Genomic DNA, 19,210 nt, shown 5'->3' on the forward strand with positions numbered 1-19,210 from the left:
TAGGATCTTTGTCTGTGGTTGTTTCATCTGTAGGATCTTTATCTTTCCTTTCTTGGTCTTCGTCTGTTTCTACATCTGGTTCTTTATCTCTGTCTTTTCTTTCTTGTCTTTCTTGTCTTTCTTGTCTTTCTTGTCTTTCTTGTCTTTCTTGTCTTTCCTGTCTTTCTTGTCTTTCTTGTAGCATGGGATGGCTGTAAGGTTTGCTGGGACATAGCGCTACGTCCAGGGCATACAATCCCCTTTCGCCTTCATGCATGGTGAACTGTACTAGGTCTCCAATTTTCAAATTTCTGCCTGAATGTCCTCTGGGCAGGTGGGCTTGAACATCTCTCCGATTCACAAATATGCCCTCTTTTATTCCTCTTACTACAATAAAGCCGTATCCGCTTTTCAAGTTGAAGTCCTCTACTACTCCTCTGTAAAGGGGTCCTCTGGCCTGGGCTTCAGACCTTCTTAGGCACCTTTTCTCCTCCAGGTCTCTGGCTGTGACCTCTCTCTGCTCTGGAGACTGTGGTGTTGGAGGATACTTTGCTCTGCTGCGCCGTGTCTTGCGGGCTGGGTTCATGCCTGTGGGCTCCCAGGTGAGGTCTTTGGGCTGATCTTCGTCAGCAGATGGGGTTAGGTCTTCCTCATTCCAGCGAGAATAGGGCAGCATCTCTGGCTCTGGGTATGGGTCCACTGCTGGTGGCACTGGAGTCAGCTCCTCAGTTTCCTGGCCTCCTCTCCCCCTTAGTTCTTCTTGGCACTCCTTTGGTGGCAGTGCTGGGGATGGGCCTTCTTCAGCTGGTCCGGGCGGTGGACTCTCTGGCGCGGCTGCAGGGGTTGCCTGAATCTCCTTGGGGGTGCGCGGGGGGCGCACGTACTGATCCACCAACCACTTCGGAAACTTGGCCTCCATGTCAGCCCTCAGCTGCCAGTAGGTGGAGTCCTCTCCCAGCATAGGCTTCCTATCAGGGACCTCCGTGGACTGGGGAGCAATGTCTGCTCTGGCCTTGCAGGCCGGGGAAAATGATGAGGTAGTCTTCTCTTCTTGGCGGGCCGCGCCTGGCATGGCGGCGGCCTGGTCTTGGCGGGCCGCGCCTGACATGGCGGCGGCCTGGATCAGTGTCGCTGTTGCAGGGGGCTCTGTGCAGGCTGGGCTGGACGTCGCTGCAGCGATCGGAGCTTGGCGGGCCGCACCCGGCGGGGCTGCGGCCTGGTTCAGCATATCACTTGCGGCGCGGACGAGCGTCGCTGCTGCGTTGGGGTCTTGGCGGACCGGGTTCAGCAGGGTGGCAGCCTGGGTCAGCGTCACACCGGCAGCACGGATGAGCACTGCCGTGGTGGTCGGAGCCCTGCGGGACAGGCGGGGCATCGCTGCGGCGGCCTGGATTTGGCGGGCCGCATCTAGCGTGGCTGCGGCCTGGTCCGGTGGCGCCGCGCCGGGCGCCTCTTCTGGGACCGCGGGCGTGGCAGCAGGGGTCGGGGCACTTGCGCTGGCCGGGGCATCACTCGACTCACCCATCTGTGGCAGCATCGGGGTCTGCGTCGTCGCCGCTCGGTCTGGCATGCGTCGCGCGGCTCCCTCCTCGTAGGTCCGCACCGCCGCAGCCATCTCCAGGAGCTCCGTGCGTTCTTCCCTGAGCTGTCGCACAATCCTGGCCTCCAGCTGGTCGCAGAAAACAGCAAGCTCCCGGCACCACCAGGCAGCAGTGCCTGGTTCCGGGTATCCGCGTCTGGACTCCATTTTCTCTAGCAAGCTGCTGGCTTCTCTTCTGCTCCGCCGTCTCTGGACGCTTCCGCTTTCTTCATCAGCGAGGTCAGGACCCTGCAGGGGATCTCTGGGTAGCCACACCTCTTCGTGGGCGGTAACTTCTTCCAGCGCGGGCTGCTGTTGTTTTTCAGCGCGCTTTTCATGGTGGCAATATGGCGGCGCTTCCAATTTTTCAAGCGGACCGCCCAGGCACATGGTCACCTGTCTGAACAGGTCTAGTCCTTATCCTGTTCGTGACGCCAGATGTGAAGCCCCACCGGTGTTGTGTCGGTGCATACCTTCAGGGACTCCACGTAGCTGGTGCTGGTCACAGGTAGGGAATCTTCGGTTTTGATCGTGACGCCACTCTCAGTATTGCGGTCAGTGGGGACCGCCACTGCAGGTTAGGGGTGCCTGGGGCTGATGATATGTGCAGTCAGATGTAGTAGCCTCCTGAGAGTGAGGCAAGCCCCAGGGCCCGGTGTAGATGCGTAGTACTACAAGTCGCAGAATGACCACACAGGCAGAGTGTCTTTCAGGGTTTTTACTCACATTTGATGGCAGGGTGAGTAACCCGGGCGTAGCTGGGACGAACCAGGTGGAACCAGGTATCCTTCAGGCTGACTTTATGAGGGTGACTACTGACTCGCCTTCCTTAGCCCTTGGTGGTTTGGGGTAACCCCGACTTTGAGTCCCTATGGGGGTCACCCAGGGAAGATGCTCCAAGCCTCTCTCCCCTTCTTGTTTTGCCGTGTGCTTGTTCCCCGGACCAGGCCACTCCAGCCTCTTGCCTTCTATGACCTATGGGCCCTAACTTGTGGTTACGTGGCTGCGGCTTTTGTAGTGTTGTGGTGTGGGCTTTAAGAGCCCCACACCGGCAGGTTTAGCAGAAGAAAGTTGAATCTATCCCCGCTTCGGGATCTGCCGCCCGGTTGGGCCTGGTGCTCTCTAGCAGTATCCTTACTTCCCACTCCGTTGCACTCCCTAGCTGAAGCTGGCTTTCAGGCAGCACTCCTAGTTGACCGTTCTCCCCCGTCAATAGCCACTGCGCGGACGCTGTCAGATTGCACAGCTCCAGGGATCTGCTCCTCACTTGAGCTCCCTGGACTCTACACTGAACTGGCTCACTGCCCCTCCTCTCCTGTTCTTGCCTACGCCACCTAGCAACCAGACTCTCCACCACACCCCTTGAGAGGAGATGGAGGCTCTACCCCCTCCACTATTCCAGTGAAGGTGAAGGCTTGCCCCCTCCTGGGTTCCCCAGGGGTCCTCTCAAAGGTACATGTGTGAGACCTGATCACTATGCGCCTGTGTTCCACACCCCTGTCAGCCTTCTGGATTACCTGTATTGTACTGTCCCCAGCATGGGCGCAGTACTCAGTGGTGCCTGACCAGGTCAGGGGCGCCACACATGCGTTTCTGACATCAAAATAATGGAATGATATGTCCCTTAACACACACACATAGTCCGACAATTAAATTAAAGAAAAATATTAATTTGTTATTTTAGCCATAAATAGTATAAAACCGCTATAATTATATTAAATAAAACTATTTTCATTATGATTTATAAGATTATATTTGTTTTCATTTTTTTTTCCCTTTTTTCATAGTGTTTGTATGTTAAAACTTTATTTAGTAGTGTGTTTGTAATCAAAACGCATCTGTTTTTAAGCTATGGAAAAGCAGGTAAAAAGCGCTAAAAACGCGGCTAAAACGCGGTAAATACCCAAGCGTATTTATCGCGTTTTCGTTGTCAAAAGCAACTTTGGCAAAAACCATTTCTGCCAGAGGATGCGTTTAGAACTGCAACTACCTCGACGCAAAGTGCGGACATAGCCTTAAGATATAATGAAAAATGTAAGGATTTCTCATCAGAGATAACCGCTTTCAAACAGCACCTGCTGCACTGATAAGCTGCGTACATACTCCCTAGTAAACAGCTAATATTGCCAGCCACATATGCTTCTTCAGAAATGTTCTATTATATGTCTTCTAATAGAAGAATTCCTCCAGTCCTCCAGACTTGTTGTTGCCCTATTCTAGTTCATAAAGGGGAGTGATGAGTAGAGACAACTCTCTACGATGTCAATATAAACTGGGATTAGTCTTTATTAGGCAGCCCATTAAATAACTCCACTATTTTTGAATAGAAACAACAGGTTTTTAAAGGGGGGGAAATTCCTTTTAAGATCACTAATGAGAATCTTAATATTAACATTATCTTATTATTTGAAATTAAATTACCTTTGTATTTTCCTTGCTTTATACCATTTGCATAGCCTTAATGTCACACTATGTATGGGGGAGTACCAAGCAAACGACTAAAGAGAAGGAAAGGGGAACCCTTCATCTAGGTAAGGGGGAGATGGTGACCCCTGACCAACCTACTGCTGGTCCTTGGGGTCCCTCACCACTCTAGACAGGTTCCTCACTTATGTGCTAAGCTGGTTACCTCACCCTAGGTATATCTAGTGCAGGACCCCTAAGACTAAGTTCACACTTCCGTTGTTTTGCATCAGTCACATGCGTTGCTTGACGCATGTGACTGATGCGTTGTACAACGGATGACAATGGTGACAAAGAAAAGAATTTCTTTGACGGACTCCGTTGTGTGCGGGGGGCGGAGTTCGGGGGGCAGAGTTCAGGGGGCGGAGCTGAGGACGTCAGTGCCGCGGTCTGCATGGCTGGGGACAGGTGAGTGAGTGTGTGTGTATGTGTGTGTGTGTGTGTGTGTGTATGTGTGTGTGTCTACATGCGTGTGTACATGCGGAGTGTGGGAGGGGGTGGAGCGGGAGGGGGCGGAGCCGAGCGGGGCCATGGAGCTGAGGACGTCAGTGCCGCGGGGACTGCAGGGCTGGGGACAAGTGTGTGAGTGTGAGTGTGAGTGTGTGTGCATAAATGCGGAGTGCGGGAGGGGGCGGAGCCAAGTGGTGAAGTGTCGGCCTCCTTGCACACTGTATCCAGGTTAAATATCGGGTATAAGCAAAGCACGTTTTGCTTGGTTACCCGATATTTAGCGCTGGCTCCCCGCCCCCGTAACCACTGTAAATATCAGGTAACTAACCAAAGCGCATTGCTTGGTTACCCGATGTTTATCCTGGTTGCGGGGGCGGGAAGCCAGAGAGCGCATGTGCAGCGAAATCCTACGGATCGTGCTGCTCAAAAAACGTTACAGGCTGCGTTGCTCCCACCCGGCGGTCAGTTAAAAAATGACTGACCGCGACGCAGCGGATGCAACGCAGCATCAGCAGTCACAATCTGTCACTAATAGAAGCCTATGGGGAAAAACAGGATTCCTGCAAATATTTTGCAGGATACCGTAATTCCTCAAGGCTATGGATTGTGACTGATGCAAAACAACGGAAGTGTGAACTTAGCCTAAATAGGGAAAGTTGGAATAAGCTCTTGGTCAGCCTAACAAAACACTAAAGAAGATACAAGGAGGACGCATAGGGGGAAAAGTGCATGAACTAATTATCCACAGATGACTCAGCTATAAGTTCAGCAAAGTTTCAGCAACACAGATGAGTGCAAGACACCTGCTTGTAACCACGTCTTGAAAGAACTGAATAACATCACCAGCACCAGTCCATGAAAGATTGGAGTATTTAAGCAAAAGGGGAATAATCAGCTAGATGGAAAAAGTGCTCTGCTGGGTCCTAAAGGGATGAAATCCCAGCAAGAAAGCTACCTAGTACAATGAATAGTAACAGCAGGAACAATAGAAAGTCAGGGAGCATTTTGTGCAGCCAAACACTGTGACCTTCTATTGCCAGAAACCACATGACTGTCACTCATGACACCTGAGCTGTAGTACTTTTAATTGTTCTTGTGTTTACTTGTTGAACCCTTTATAAAGGTGGGGATGGATATCTTTTTTATATTTTTAGAAAAATAAGTCAGTGGAAGGCCATTTTTTGCATTTTATTAGAATGTCTCTATGTACAGCCAAACAAAAAAAAACTAAGCTTCACATGAGTGTTTTGTTTTTAATTTGATAGCTTAACTCTTTGCTGTATGAATAGAAGCTTGGAAAACAATCAGCTGATCTGGAAACTTAATCAAGGAAAATGTTATTTTTAATAATGGTTATCTAAAACCAAATAAATATACAGCCGCACTCTACACTATTTGTTGGTCTATTTCATGTTCAGTTTGCACCTGTTCACATTTGTCTGTTAGGAAGTGCCGTCCGTTTTTTTCATTTTAGATTATCTGAAACCAGATACCGAACTTTAATAGCTTCTCATATGGCCCATAGTGAATGTTATTCACAGTCTGTTATCTCTTTGTTTAAGATTTATTGGTCGGGAGAGATTAGAATTCAGTAAACGCCAATAATGAGAACTTATTTCGAGCTAGATTAGTGCATTGTGGACATTATAGCGCTTTGAAAACACTAGTTAGCTAACTGCGGTAGAAACAGCAGCAAATTATATGTGTGATACAGATCTCTATTGCTGACACATCCAACAAATTAAAATAAAAAGGAAAGGGATGTTGCGGTTTCAGCTTCTTGCACATTTCTTAGTGGTTTAAAAGCACCTGCGTCTGCCACAAATCATAAAAAGGTCAAAACAGGAAGTTTTTCTTTTTTCTTTTTCAGTAATATTAAAGGAAAGCTAGTAGTGGATGTTCTGTTTAATAGTAACTTACACTGCTGGCCAAAAGTATTGGCACCCCTGCAATTATGTCAGATAATACTCAGTTTCTTCTTGAAAATGAATGCAATCACAAATTCTTTGGTATTATTATCTTCATTTAATTTGTCTTCAATGAAAAAAAAAATAAAAATTGTCATAAAGCCAAATTGGATATAATTCCACACCAAACATAAAAAAGGGGTGGACAAAAGTATTAGCACTGTTTGAAAAGTCATGTGATGCTTCTCTAATTTGTGTAATTAACAGCACCTGTAACTTACCTGTGGCACCTAACAGGTGTTGGCAATAACTAAATCACACTTGCAGCCAGTTGACATGGATTAAAGTTGACTCAACCTCTGTCATGTGTCCTTGTGTGTACCACATTGAGCATGGAGAAAAGAAAGAAGACCAAAGAACTGTCTGAGGACTTGAGAATCCAAATTGTGAGGAAGCATGAGCAATCTCAAGGCTACAAGTCCATCTCCAAAGACCTGTGTCTACGGTGCGCAGTGTCATCAAGAAGTTTAAAGCCCATGGCACTGTGTCTAACCTCCCTAGATGTGGAAGGAAAAGAAAAATTGACGAGAGATTTCAACGCAAGATTGTGCGGATGGTGGATAAAGAACCTTGACTAACATCCAAACAAGTTCACGCTGCCCTGCAGTCCGAGGGTACAACAGTGTCAACCTGTACTATCCGTCGGCGTCTGAATGAAAAGGGACTGTATGGTAGGATACCCAGGAAGACCCCACTTCTTACCCCAAGACATAAAAAAGCCAGGGTGGAGTTTGCCAAAACTTACTTGAGAAAGCCTAAAATGTTTTGGAAGAATGTTCTCTGGTCAGATAAGACAAAAGTAGAGCTTTTTGGGAAAAGCCATCAACATAGAGTTTACAGGGAAAAAAAAGAGGCATTCAAAGAAAATAACACGGTCCCTACAGTCAACATGGCGGAGGTTCCCTGATGTTTTGGGGTTGCTTTGCTGCCTCTGGCACTGGACTGCTTGACCGTGTGCATGGCATTATGAAATCTGAAGACCAACAAATTTTGCAGCGTAATGTAGGGCCCAGTGTGAGAAAGCTGGGTCTCCCTCAGAGGTCATGGGTCTTCAAGCAGGACAATGACCTAAAACACACTTCAAAAAGCACTAGAAAATGGTTTGAGAGAAAGCACTGGAGACTACTAAAGTGGCCAGCAATGAGTCCAGACCTGAGTTCCATAGAACACCTGTGGAGAGATCTCAAAATGGCAGTTTGGAGAAGGCTCCCTTCATATCTCAGGGACCTGGAGCAGTTTGCCAAAGAAGAATGGTCTAAAATTCCAGGAGAGCATTGTAAGAAACTCATTGATGGTTACCGGAAGCGGTTGTTCGCAGTTATTTTGGCTAAAGGTTGTGCAACCAAGTATTAGGCTAAGGGTGCCAATACTTTTGTCTGGCCCATTTTTGGAGTTTTGTGGGAAATGATCAATGATTTGATTTTTGTTTCATTCTCTTTTGTGTTTTTTCATTGCAAGCAAAATAAATGAAGACAATAATACCAAAGAATTTGTGATTGCAATCATTTTCAAGAAGAAACTGAGTATTATCTGACAGAATTGCAGGGGTGCCAATACTTTTGGCCAGCACTATATATAGCTAGCTGCCATGTCGCAACAGTATTTTATGTAGGATAATGAGAATAAGATGCAACTTTGGATAGATGATATTAGATAACATTTTTGCTACTTGACAGGTGTACAACTGAAACCAATATTAACCCTAGAACGCATACCTGGGGCCTCGCAGGCCTGCTAGGTCATTTGTTTTCTATGGTAGATTGTTATGCTTGCGCGTTCTAGGGTTAAATTGTCCAGATTTGTGATTTACTTCTGCATGAGTGTCATTGTTAAAGGGGTTATCCACTATCTGGATGACCCCTTCTACATAGTGCCCCATAGCATATAATAAAATATTTCTGTGCAGCTTAAAACTTGTCAATACTAAAGAGTTAGAATAGATCAATAGCGCAAGGGAATATAAGAAAACTTGTACTTACTTTTGTTGCCAGCGGTTTTGACATTAATGGCTGTGTGTTCAGTTATTTAGAGGACACACCAAGTTGACACTGATATACAAGCTGTACACTGACTACTGTACATTGTATCAAAGTTTCATATCTTCAGTGCTGTACTATGAAAAGATATAATAAAATATTTCCAAAAATGTGAGAGGTGTACTTACCTTTGTTATATACTTTAAGTCAAACTTGGAAACCTCATTCAGCTTCCTGTGGTAGTGGCAGAACAGCCATTCTCCATATGGTTTTGGCACCAAAACAATGGAACCGGACCAGCCACTCTTGGAGTCCTCAATTACTCCAAGGTCCAACATCTGCTTGACCGACTTCAAGATCACCTTTTAGCAGCAGGCCTCAGGAATCAAACTCACTTGAACATTAGGTTTCTTGAGGATTTCATGTTCTATGACTTGAGTACAACCTGGCAGTTCTACAAACAAGTTTCTATTCCCATTAAGCAATTCTTGGCACTGCTGCTTTTGGGCAGGTGACAATATCTCTGCCACTTTGACATCTTTCATGTCAGCTTCAGACTTAGCCACCAAACACTGGACTTCAACGGGCTGCCTATTTTGCCATTGCTTCATTAGTTATATGTAGTGCACCTGGTAGCTTTCTTCTCCGTGGTTGTTTTCTATTTTCCAATTAACTTAGTCCAACTTTTCGACCACGTCATAGGGGCCTTGTCACTTGGCCAGAAATTTGCTTTCCACTATGGGTATCTGCACCAGTACATGATCTCTCAGGCTGAACTATCTCACTCTTGCTGACCGATTGTACACCCTTGACTAATCTTCTCTCACAATGAGCAGCACTTCAGCAATACTTTCTTGCATCTGGACCCCATAATCAATCATGCTATTGAAGGGTGTAGCCTCTGCTTCTCAGGTTTCTTCACTATAACCAGTAGTCCTCAGGGCTGTCAGCCATACAATAGCTCAAACAGTCCCAGTCTTGGCTATTTTTTTCCACAACCTTCTTTAGCGTGGCCTTCAATGTTTTATTACAGTTTTCCACAAACCTTTCCATCTGTGGGGAGTATATTGAGGATCTGAGTTGTGTGATCTGCAGGGTTGTGCATAATTCCCTCATAAACATCGACATGAATGAAGTTCCCTGGTTCGCCAGAATCTCTTTTGTCAGTCCGGTTTGGGAAAAGATCTGGATCAGTTCTTTAGCTATACTCTTAGCAGAGGAAGCACTCAATGGTACGGCATCCGGGTACCATGTAGCATAATCCATGACCACTAGAATATACTGATGCCCTCTGTCAGACTTACCCATTGGTCCTACTAAATCCATTGCTATGTGGTCAAACAGGACCTCAATGATGTATAAGGCACTAAGGAGGTATGGAAGTGAGCAAGGAGGCGGTTAGCTGCCAGATGGGAAAGGACCTACCAGAAGAACTTTTAGAGGATCCATTCCTGTGTTTTATTTACCTCCAGATCAGCACCTAAGACATGAGTACCGATGATGTCTTGTACTGTCCGTCTGTAAGGAAGCTACAAGTGATCTAAAACTTCACTTCTTTGCTTGTTGACAGGTTGTAATATCTCCTCATTTATGGCAACATATAGGTACCTGGTGTTGGACCCTGGCTCTTGAGCCACCATATTTAAGACAAATACATTATCAAACACCCCATTAAGAGTTAGGTCCCTGAGTTCGGCAGTTCCAGAGTTATTATTTTTTTTTTTAAAGTGTTTTCCTGTCAGAAAAAAATAAAGTATAAAAAACATATATATGGTAGAATCATAAATGTATTGTCTCACATAATAAAGATCTCATTTCAATTATCCCAAATAGTGAATAGTGTTTTTATAAAAATTTATATGTGTATTCCAGAACTAGTTTTTTTCATTCATTTATTCCGCCTCAAGAAAACTGTAATAAAAATGATCAAAAAGTAATTCATACCATACAATGATACTAATGACTGCTACATTTGGCATAAAAAATAAGCCATCACAGAGTAAGACTGACATCACAAAAACAATATGATTTTAATGTTTCCATAATCATGCTGCCCTACAGAATAAAGATAACATTTCTGCAGAGAAGTGAATGATGTACAATTTAAAATGGAAAAAAACCAATGGCGGAATTGCTGTTTTTTATTTCTTTCTTCCCATAAAGAGTTAACCAAAATTGGTTAATAAGTTATATGTAACCCAACATGGTACCACTGATAAACACAACTCATCCCACAAAAACAAACCCTCATAGTCATGTTAAAGAAGTTGTCCACTACTGAACAACAACAAATTAAGTGGCCCAGGGAGGTGAAAAAAAGAAATACAGTACAGGCCAAAAGTTTGGACACACCTTCTCATTCAAAGAGTTTTCTTTATTTTCATGACTCTGAAAATTGTAGATTCACATTGAAGGCATCAAAACTATGAATTAACACATGTGGAATGAAGTACTTAACAAAAAAGTGTGAAACAACTGAAAAAATGTCTTATATTCTAGGTTCTTCAAAGTAGCCACCTTTTGCTTTGATTACTGCTTTGCACACTCTTGGCATTCTCTTAATGAGCTTCAAGAGGTAGTCACCGGAAATGGTCTTCCAACAGTCTTGAAGGAGTTCCCAGAGATGCTTAGCACTTGTTGGCCCTTTTGCCTTCACTCTGCGGTCCAGCTCACCCCAAACCATCTCAATTGGGTTCAGGTCTGATGACTGTGGAGGCCAGGTCATGTGGCATAGCACCCTCCTCACTCTCCTTCTTAGCCAAATAGCCCTTACACAGCCTGTAGGTGTGTTTGGGGTTATTGTTCTGTTGAAAAATAAATGATGGTCCAACTAAACGCAAATCGGATGGAATAGCATGCCGCTGCAAGATGCTGTGGTAGCCATGCTGGTTCAGTATGCCTTCAATTTTGAATAAATCTCAACAGTGTCACCAGCAAAGCACTCCCACACCATCACACCTCCTTCTCCATGCTTCACAATGGGAACCAGGCATGTAGAATCCATCCGTTCACCTTTTCTGCGTCACACAAAGACACGGTGGTTGGATCAAAAGATCTCAAATTTGGACTCATCAGACCAAAGCACAGATTTCCACTGGTCTAATGTCCATTCTTTGTGTTCTTTAGCCCAAACAAGTCTTCTGCTTGTTGCCTGTCAGCAGTGGTTTCCTAGCAGCTATTTTACTATGAAGGCCTGCTGCACAAAGTTTCCTCTTAATAGTTGTTCTAGAGATGTGTCTGCTGCTAGAATTCTGTGTGGCATTGACCTGGTCTCTAATCTGAGCTGCTGTTAACCTGTGATTTCTGAGGCTGGTGACTCGGATAAACTTATCCTCTGCAGCATTGGTGACTCTTGGTCTTCCTTTCCTGGGGCGGTCCTCATGTGAGCCAGTTTCTTTGTAGCATTTGATGTTTTTTGCCACTGCACTTGGAGATACTTTCAAAGTTTTCCTAATTTTTCGAACTGACTGACTTTCATTTCTTAAAATAATATGGCCGTCTCGTTTTTCTTTACTTAGCTGCATTTTTCTTGCCATAACACAAATTCTAACAGTCTATTCAGTAGGACTATCAGCTGTGTATCCACCAGACTTCTGCACAACACAACTGATGGTCGCCAAACCCCATTTATAAGTCAAGAAATCCCACTTATTAAACCTGACAGGGCACACCTGTGAAGTGAAAACCATTTCCGGTGACTACCTCTTGAAGCTAATCAAGAGAAGCCAAGAGTGTGCAAAGCAGTAATCAAAGCAAAAGGTGGCTACTTTGAAGAACCTAGAATATAAGACATATTTTCAGTTGTTTCACAATTTTTTGTTAAGTATTTCATTTCACATGTGTTAATTCATAGTTTTGATGCCTTCATTGTTAATCTACTATTTTCAGTCATGAAAATAAAGAAAACTCTTTGCATGAGAATGTGTGTCCAAACTTTTGGTCTGCACTGTACCTCCTGAACTTTTACTGCTCCTCCATGTGAGTGTTGCAGCAACTCAGTGGCCACTAAACAACTGCAGCGTTCACTTTTTAACTTTCACTTTTCTTCTGCTTGGACGAAATGTGATGCTGTAACCAAATGACAGCTGCTGATTAGCTACAATGCTCATACGCTCCCCACCAAATGTTGATTCCAGCAGACCAGCAGAGGTCACAACACTGATCAGAGAGGAGTGGCATCTGAGGTAAGTATGATTTTTTTAAAAATAATTTTCACTTGCCTTAACCAATTAATAAGATGATATCCAGTAGTGGACAATGTTTAAAGGGAACCTGTCACCAGATTTTTGAGGTGTAAACCAAAACTAACACCTTAAGCAGCACCTGTGCTGCATTCTATAAAGGTAAAGGTTATTCCCTGACACCCCACAAATACCTTTTTAAAATCTTCCACCCTGTATGTAAACATTGGGTTCGGGCCAATGGGTGTGATTGATTGTGGCTCCTGTCCCTCATTTCCACACTGATCGCTGTCCTATGGTGATGATTGATGTGGATAACACCTCTTGCACCATCTACATTGTGGGAAAACCTACAATTTTGATGACTACTTAAAAGAAACTGAACTTAGACGGGCTTTGCACGTTGCGACATCGCAAGTCGATGCTGCGATGTCGCACGCGATCGTCAGCGCCCCCGTCGCAGCAGCGATATCTTGTGATTCCTGGCGTAGCGAACATTATCGCTACGCCATCTTCACATGCACTCACCTGTCCTGCGACGTCGCTCTGGCCGGCATCCAGCCTCCTTCCTAAGGGGGCGGGTCGTACAACGTCAGAGCGACGTCACACAGCAGGTGGCCAATCAAAGCGGAGGGGCGGAGATGAGCAGGATGTAAACATCCTGCCCACCTTCTTCCTTCCGTATAGCCGCCGACGGCAGGTAAGGTGATGTTCCTCGCTCCTGCGGCTTCATACACAGCGATGTGTGCTGCCTCAGGAACGAGGAACAACATCGTACCTGTCGCTGCAGCGAAATTTTGAAAAAGTCGGAGCCTACACCGATGATACGATAACGACACTTTTGCGCTCGTTAATCATATCATCTAGGATTTATACACTACGATGTCGAAAGTGAAGCCCGATATGTGTCACTTTCGATATGACCCCACCGACATCGCACGTGCGATGTTGCAACGTGCAAAGCCGCCCTTAATCCCAATAGAACAACCAGGTAGTTGCTTAGTGGGAAAGTAATACCTATAAAATTACCCAGAAATAAATCAAATTTGAATCATAGTTCATCTTTATTATTTATTTAAGAAAAAACATAGTATAAAAATACACAGCAGTATAAAATGTAGAAATGAGTATGTGGCACATGAAAATATCTAATAACTAAATGTCAATTGTACAACTGTCAATATATTAGACCACAACAAAGGTTAATAATTAACATGAAAATTGACAGTGTACAATAATAAATACATCCCTAATCACAAAGTAGTGGGAATAATAAAAAATATATATCAGATACTAAATATGCTCAACATAGGTAATAGCATAACAAGGTGCACACACACCAAGCGGCGACCGCTTGTAAAACAATTAGTTTAGAAAGTTTAAGTGGTGAAAAGTGAGGAATGGATACCTAATCAGGGGAGACCTGGACATGGAGGATTTGCCCGCACTTGTGACACCCGACACCGATGCGCACGTTTTGGCGTCACCTTCTTCAGGGTTCTCTGCCCCCATGCTTTAGACTACATGTGATGCCCTCTTCTTCTTGTTTGCACTGCCATTGTGGCGGTCTCTTTTTTTAACTACATATTAACAAAGCCTTACCAATGAGACACCCTGACGTGTTTCGCCGTGGCTTTCCCTTTCTCACATATGCCCTTGGAGAAAGCCATGGCAAAACGCGTCAGGGTGTCTCATTGGTAAGGCGTAGCAATGTGGCATAATTTGTGTATTGGCATTTGTCAGTTTAATTTTATTTTACTATCAGGTTAAAATACTTTTTTCCTGATATATTCATCATTATTTTTCATTTACCATCTTATTTTTATTCACTCCACATTGCTACTATATTATGCCTTTGTCATCCTACCATGAATGTAGTTTCTACTATATATTTGTTTGTGGCACATTTAGTATCTGATATCTTTTTTATTATTCCCACTACTTTGTGATTAGGAATATATTTATTATTGTACACTGTCAATTTTCACGTTAATTATTAATATTTGTTGTGGTCTAATATATATTGTCAGTTGTACATTTAGTTATCAGATATTTTCATGTGCCACGTACTCATTTCTACATTTTATACTGCTGTGTATTTTTATATTATGTTTTTTCTTGTAATAAATATGAATTATGATTCAAATTTGATTTGATTTATTTCTGGGTACGTTTATAGGTATCTACATTTTGGGGTAACATTTTGCTTCTGTGCAGAGACATTGCTAACTCGCACAGACTCACTTCGCTCTGCGCGCAATACATTGGTGCGCAGGCGTGAACCAGCAAAATCTCTATTCAGGTGCAAGATTTTGCCTGGATTTGTGGATGATGCAGGAGATGTCATCCCCATTTCCGGGCAAAATCTCGTACCTGCATGCAGTATATTGTCCCCTAGTGCTCCCCATCACAGTTTAATGGTCCTCACTACCTCCCATTATGATGCCAACAACAGAAATTATGATGCACCCCACAGATCCCCATTGTCATGGCTCCACTCTGAGGTTCGAACCGGTGATCTCTGGTTGTTAGTCAGTTTTTCTCTTGGTTGGACCTCAACCTGTTTTGTGTTGGTCCAACTACTGAAGGATCTCTAGTCTTTCTTTTTAATGCTCTGCCTTCCTGTTTCACTTCTATTGAGGTACGTGCACTTTCTTGTTTGGTTTGTCCAATCACATTTTGGGAGGGGTTATTTATACTAACTACACACATGTCTTAGTGCTGGCTATATTTCTGGATGGATTGTTGCCTGGAGTCCCAGCTCCTTGGCCAAGTTTTTTTTTACTGATACATTGCTATTGCTATGCCCTGCAGTTTGTTTGTATGAATCCCTTCCCAGTTATCTCCTATTTTGTATCATTTAGGTTTGGGAGGGTTTCGACATATTCTGGTATGTTTTCTTGCATTCCATCATTCCTGTACGACTGTATTTTCATATTCATAGCCCTGTGTCTCACCCTCTGCATGTGTGCACTTCATTTTTATTTATTGTTGTTATTGTGTTACACTTGGTTTATAGCTTAGGCTTCAGTTAATGACACTCAGGGTCAGTTGTTGACGAGTGGGAGCGCCATTAAGTCATCTTAGGGTGCCAACCCCGGCTTTCAGGTGGGAAAAAATCAGGGTCAGGTATAGGGCAAGTACTATCCTGTTTTTGGACCTGTGGATTTATGGTTTTACATCTCCCCTGTCCAACCCCATGAGAGTGTTAGGGTTCTGCTGTAACACACATTTTCACAGTATCATGCCCCCACAATCACACCACCCCAACACAGCATGATAACCCTCACCGACAGCACACAGAATGATGGCCACCACAGCTTCCATCCCAACCCCATGGACAGTCTGATACCCCACATTCTACACACACCTCTGGCCTGTCTCTCCTGCTCAATGTCTATGCTGCCAGTCATGTGACCTGAGGATGAAAGTAATCAAATAATCTAGTTATCTGTGTATAGAGTAAATGATGAGGTGGGGATCTGATGGTCCCAGCTCCACCATTATATTCAATTATATAAACACCACATGAAAAGTATTTTTTTTTTTATTTTCTACCAAAGTTTGATACTTGAGAGATGTAGTTTGCGATTGATTGTAATAAAAGATGGCCATGCACATAGATAACTGTTGGCTGATTTATAATTTGTTCTAACCTAAAGATTTTGTTCTGTTTAAAATACGTTATTTCAGCAATGAAAGAAAAAACTTTTGCGTACAACTATGCAGTGCAATACCAAAACAATCATTTCTTCTCACATTCCAGGTCTCATGAAGCCTGTTCCAGAGTATATAGTTGATGTGGAGTCCATGAATATTTTCCCTGTTGGATGGTGTGAAGCAAACTCATATCCACTTAACACACCACAGAGAGCAGTAGGTAAGTACATCCAGATTATGCATACATATATGCTCTTAATACATCACCCTGAGACCACATAAACAGGTTCTTATAAGTTATAAATAATATAATGAATAGCTTACAATTCTATTAAACAGTCCAGACTAGTTCATCATTTTGCTGTACTCGAATTGCTAAAAATAAATAATCCACTCAATCATACAATATAATATAGTGGAAACAAATTCACAGAGTTACTGAAAAACATCAGATTTGAAACATTTGATTTGTGAAATCGTCTGAAGTTTCATGAGGTATAAGTACTAAATCAATTCTCCATAGTTAAGTACTTTCTTAATAGTAGTTTCACGGATGAGTTCCCCTCTCAGCACAGAGGAGTTGATGATTAATGACATTCAAGTAGCACGGTCACACTGCTAAAATCACTGGTGTAGGACGGGATCCAAACAGTGGAAGTTGTGACATATTCTGCTTATAGGAGGAATAGTTTATCATGTACTCATTATAAGGGGATTGGAAGTCAACAAGGTACTGTGGGGCAATGTTAAAGTGAACTTGTCATGTTGAACATTGAATCTGATCTGCCGGCTGGATGTTATAGAGCAGAAGGAGCTGATCAGAAGATTGATATTCATTTTTGTTGGGAAAGTTTATGTAAAACTTGCAGTTTATTCATTAAATCTCTGGTGTTTGTATGTATATAAGTCCAGTGGGTGTCAACCTCTGAGTAGGACTGCCCACTGGACTATATATTTATACACACACAAACTCCCAAGCACCAAGGATTTCAATGAATAAAGTTATACAGTATCAAGTTATACTGAATCTTTTCTGCAGACCTACAGCATGTGTCATTCTTCTCAGCTTTTCCTTCTTTATACTGTGCTGTTCATATTTACAACGTGACAGGTTCCCATCTTGGCACCATAATAGAAGAACACTAATGTGAAGATTACCATAAAATAGGATCATGAATTTGAGAAAATAAGGTGTTACTAAAATGTAAACATTTGATTAGTACAGTGCCAGAAAAAAATGATAAAGCTTCGAGTTCTAGTTCATTGGAAACCATGGAGTATGGGTTAGGCAACAAATGTATCAGATGTCCTTTCCATACCTAAAAACATGTAAGTTTTAAAAAACCCATAAGGAAAAAGAGGAATTCTGCTTTTATCGTGTAAATATTGTGCGTTTCAAGCCCATATCTCATCTACTAGTCTTTGAGAGGTGACTTGTTGAAGGGGTTTTCCCTATCGTGAGGCTGCGAAAAATATTCTTGTTACTAATTTATGTAGTGCAATCAACCAACCTAGAACTCTGCTTACTGGAATGACACATTGTAACTATTAAAATTCACTGCTGGTATAAAGAAATTAATTACTGTTTACAATGTAGCCAAAGTAACAACACCCAGCCTTCATATCTGAATAGTATTAAAGAGGTGGTCCCCTACACAGCATAGTGGCCACACATCAATGTAAAGCTCCTAAAGATGGCTTTTCTAAATACCTTGTGTAGTACATTCTGCCTCTGAGCAGCGCTATTGCAGTCTGCTCATCCCCATCATGTGACCCCCTGGGCTCCATGACCTCTGAGATCTAAAGATGTCATGTCCACTTCCAGATGACCCAGCATCACCGAGGCCGGCCCCAGTCTCGTTGAGTGACTGGGCTGTGAGCGGAGTTTGCAGCACTCTGCAGCAAAGGAGAGAGCGTGCAACTTGCTGCGCTGTGACAAGTGGTGAAACTCCGCCCACAGCCCAGTCACTCAGGGAAACTGGGGCCCGCCTCGATGATGTTGGGTCAACTGGAAGTTGACGTGACATCATCACATCCCAGAGGTCACGGAGCCTGTGGGTCACTTCATGCTGATGAGCGGACCACAATAGTGCTGCTCAGAGGCAGAATTGGCTGAATAAGGTATTTAGAAAAGCCTTCTTTATGAGACTTACATCAATGTGTGGCCACTATGCTGTGTAGTGAACCACCCATTTAACTGTTTTTATTCACAACCACATGTACGCAACGTTTTGGCTACATAATAAGTCTTTCTCAAGTTATTCTGGATCTATAGCAAAGGATGGATCCAATCTTGTGGTAATGAAGACCTAGTATTAGGGGCAGTGAAGTCGATTTATGAAACAAAGAAAAATTGTCTTTGTTTCCCGTAACCACAAATCACAGCGCAACTTTTGTTTTTTGTCAATCTGCCTGCAATACTGTATTTTCCATTCTGCAGATCCTAGAGACTTCAGACATTTTGTACATTGAGGCATTAATGTGCCACAACAGTGTATGGTTGGAAATATGTAATGTAATCATGCATCATTGTATATCATTCAGAACACCATAATGTGCCTGTCAATCCCACTACAATCTGAGCTACAGGAAAGGAGAATCTCTCAGAAGAATTCTAAATGGTTCCCGTAAGATTAGAAATATGTTGAGTATTATTAATACTCTAAATACAGAACCAGAATATAATGGTTTCTTCTAACCCGCCCTCAAAACAACCATTTACATATCATAGAGCTCATGTTATTGGGCCTATGAGGAAGGGAAGCACAGTCTGTGTAAGGTTATGCTTAGGTATAGTAGAGATGAGTAAATATTTTCAAGAAGAATTTAATTTCTCTTGAATTATACAAAAATCTGTATTTGCTAAAAAATTCAATTTTTTTTTTGCAACTCTATTCCACACGGGTTCAGCAAAATGGATATCGCTATCCGCCATTTATCTGACACTAAGGCCCA

The 19,210-nt window shown here is 43.3% G+C and overlaps 1 protein-coding gene across 4 annotated transcripts in view; it reads left to right on the forward strand.

Moving 5' to 3' along the window:
• Positions 1-19,210, forward strand: part of SFMBT2 (Scm like with four mbt domains 2) — a 365,966-nt gene that overhangs the window by 258,344 nt on the left and 88,412 nt on the right. For all 4 annotated transcript variants that reach the window (XM_075345324.1, XM_075345321.1, XM_075345322.1 and 1 more), the window contains one exon: positions 16,362-16,475. In XM_075345324.1, the coding sequence (XP_075201439.1) occupies positions 16,362-16,475 (114 nt within the window). The remainder of the gene's footprint in view (positions 1-16,361; positions 16,476-19,210) is intronic.

This window comes from Anomaloglossus baeobatrachus, chromosome 4 (assembly GCF_048569485.1).
Source record: "Anomaloglossus baeobatrachus isolate aAnoBae1 chromosome 4, aAnoBae1.hap1, whole genome shotgun sequence".
Lineage (NCBI taxonomy): Eukaryota > Metazoa > Chordata > Amphibia > Anura > Aromobatidae > Anomaloglossus > Anomaloglossus baeobatrachus.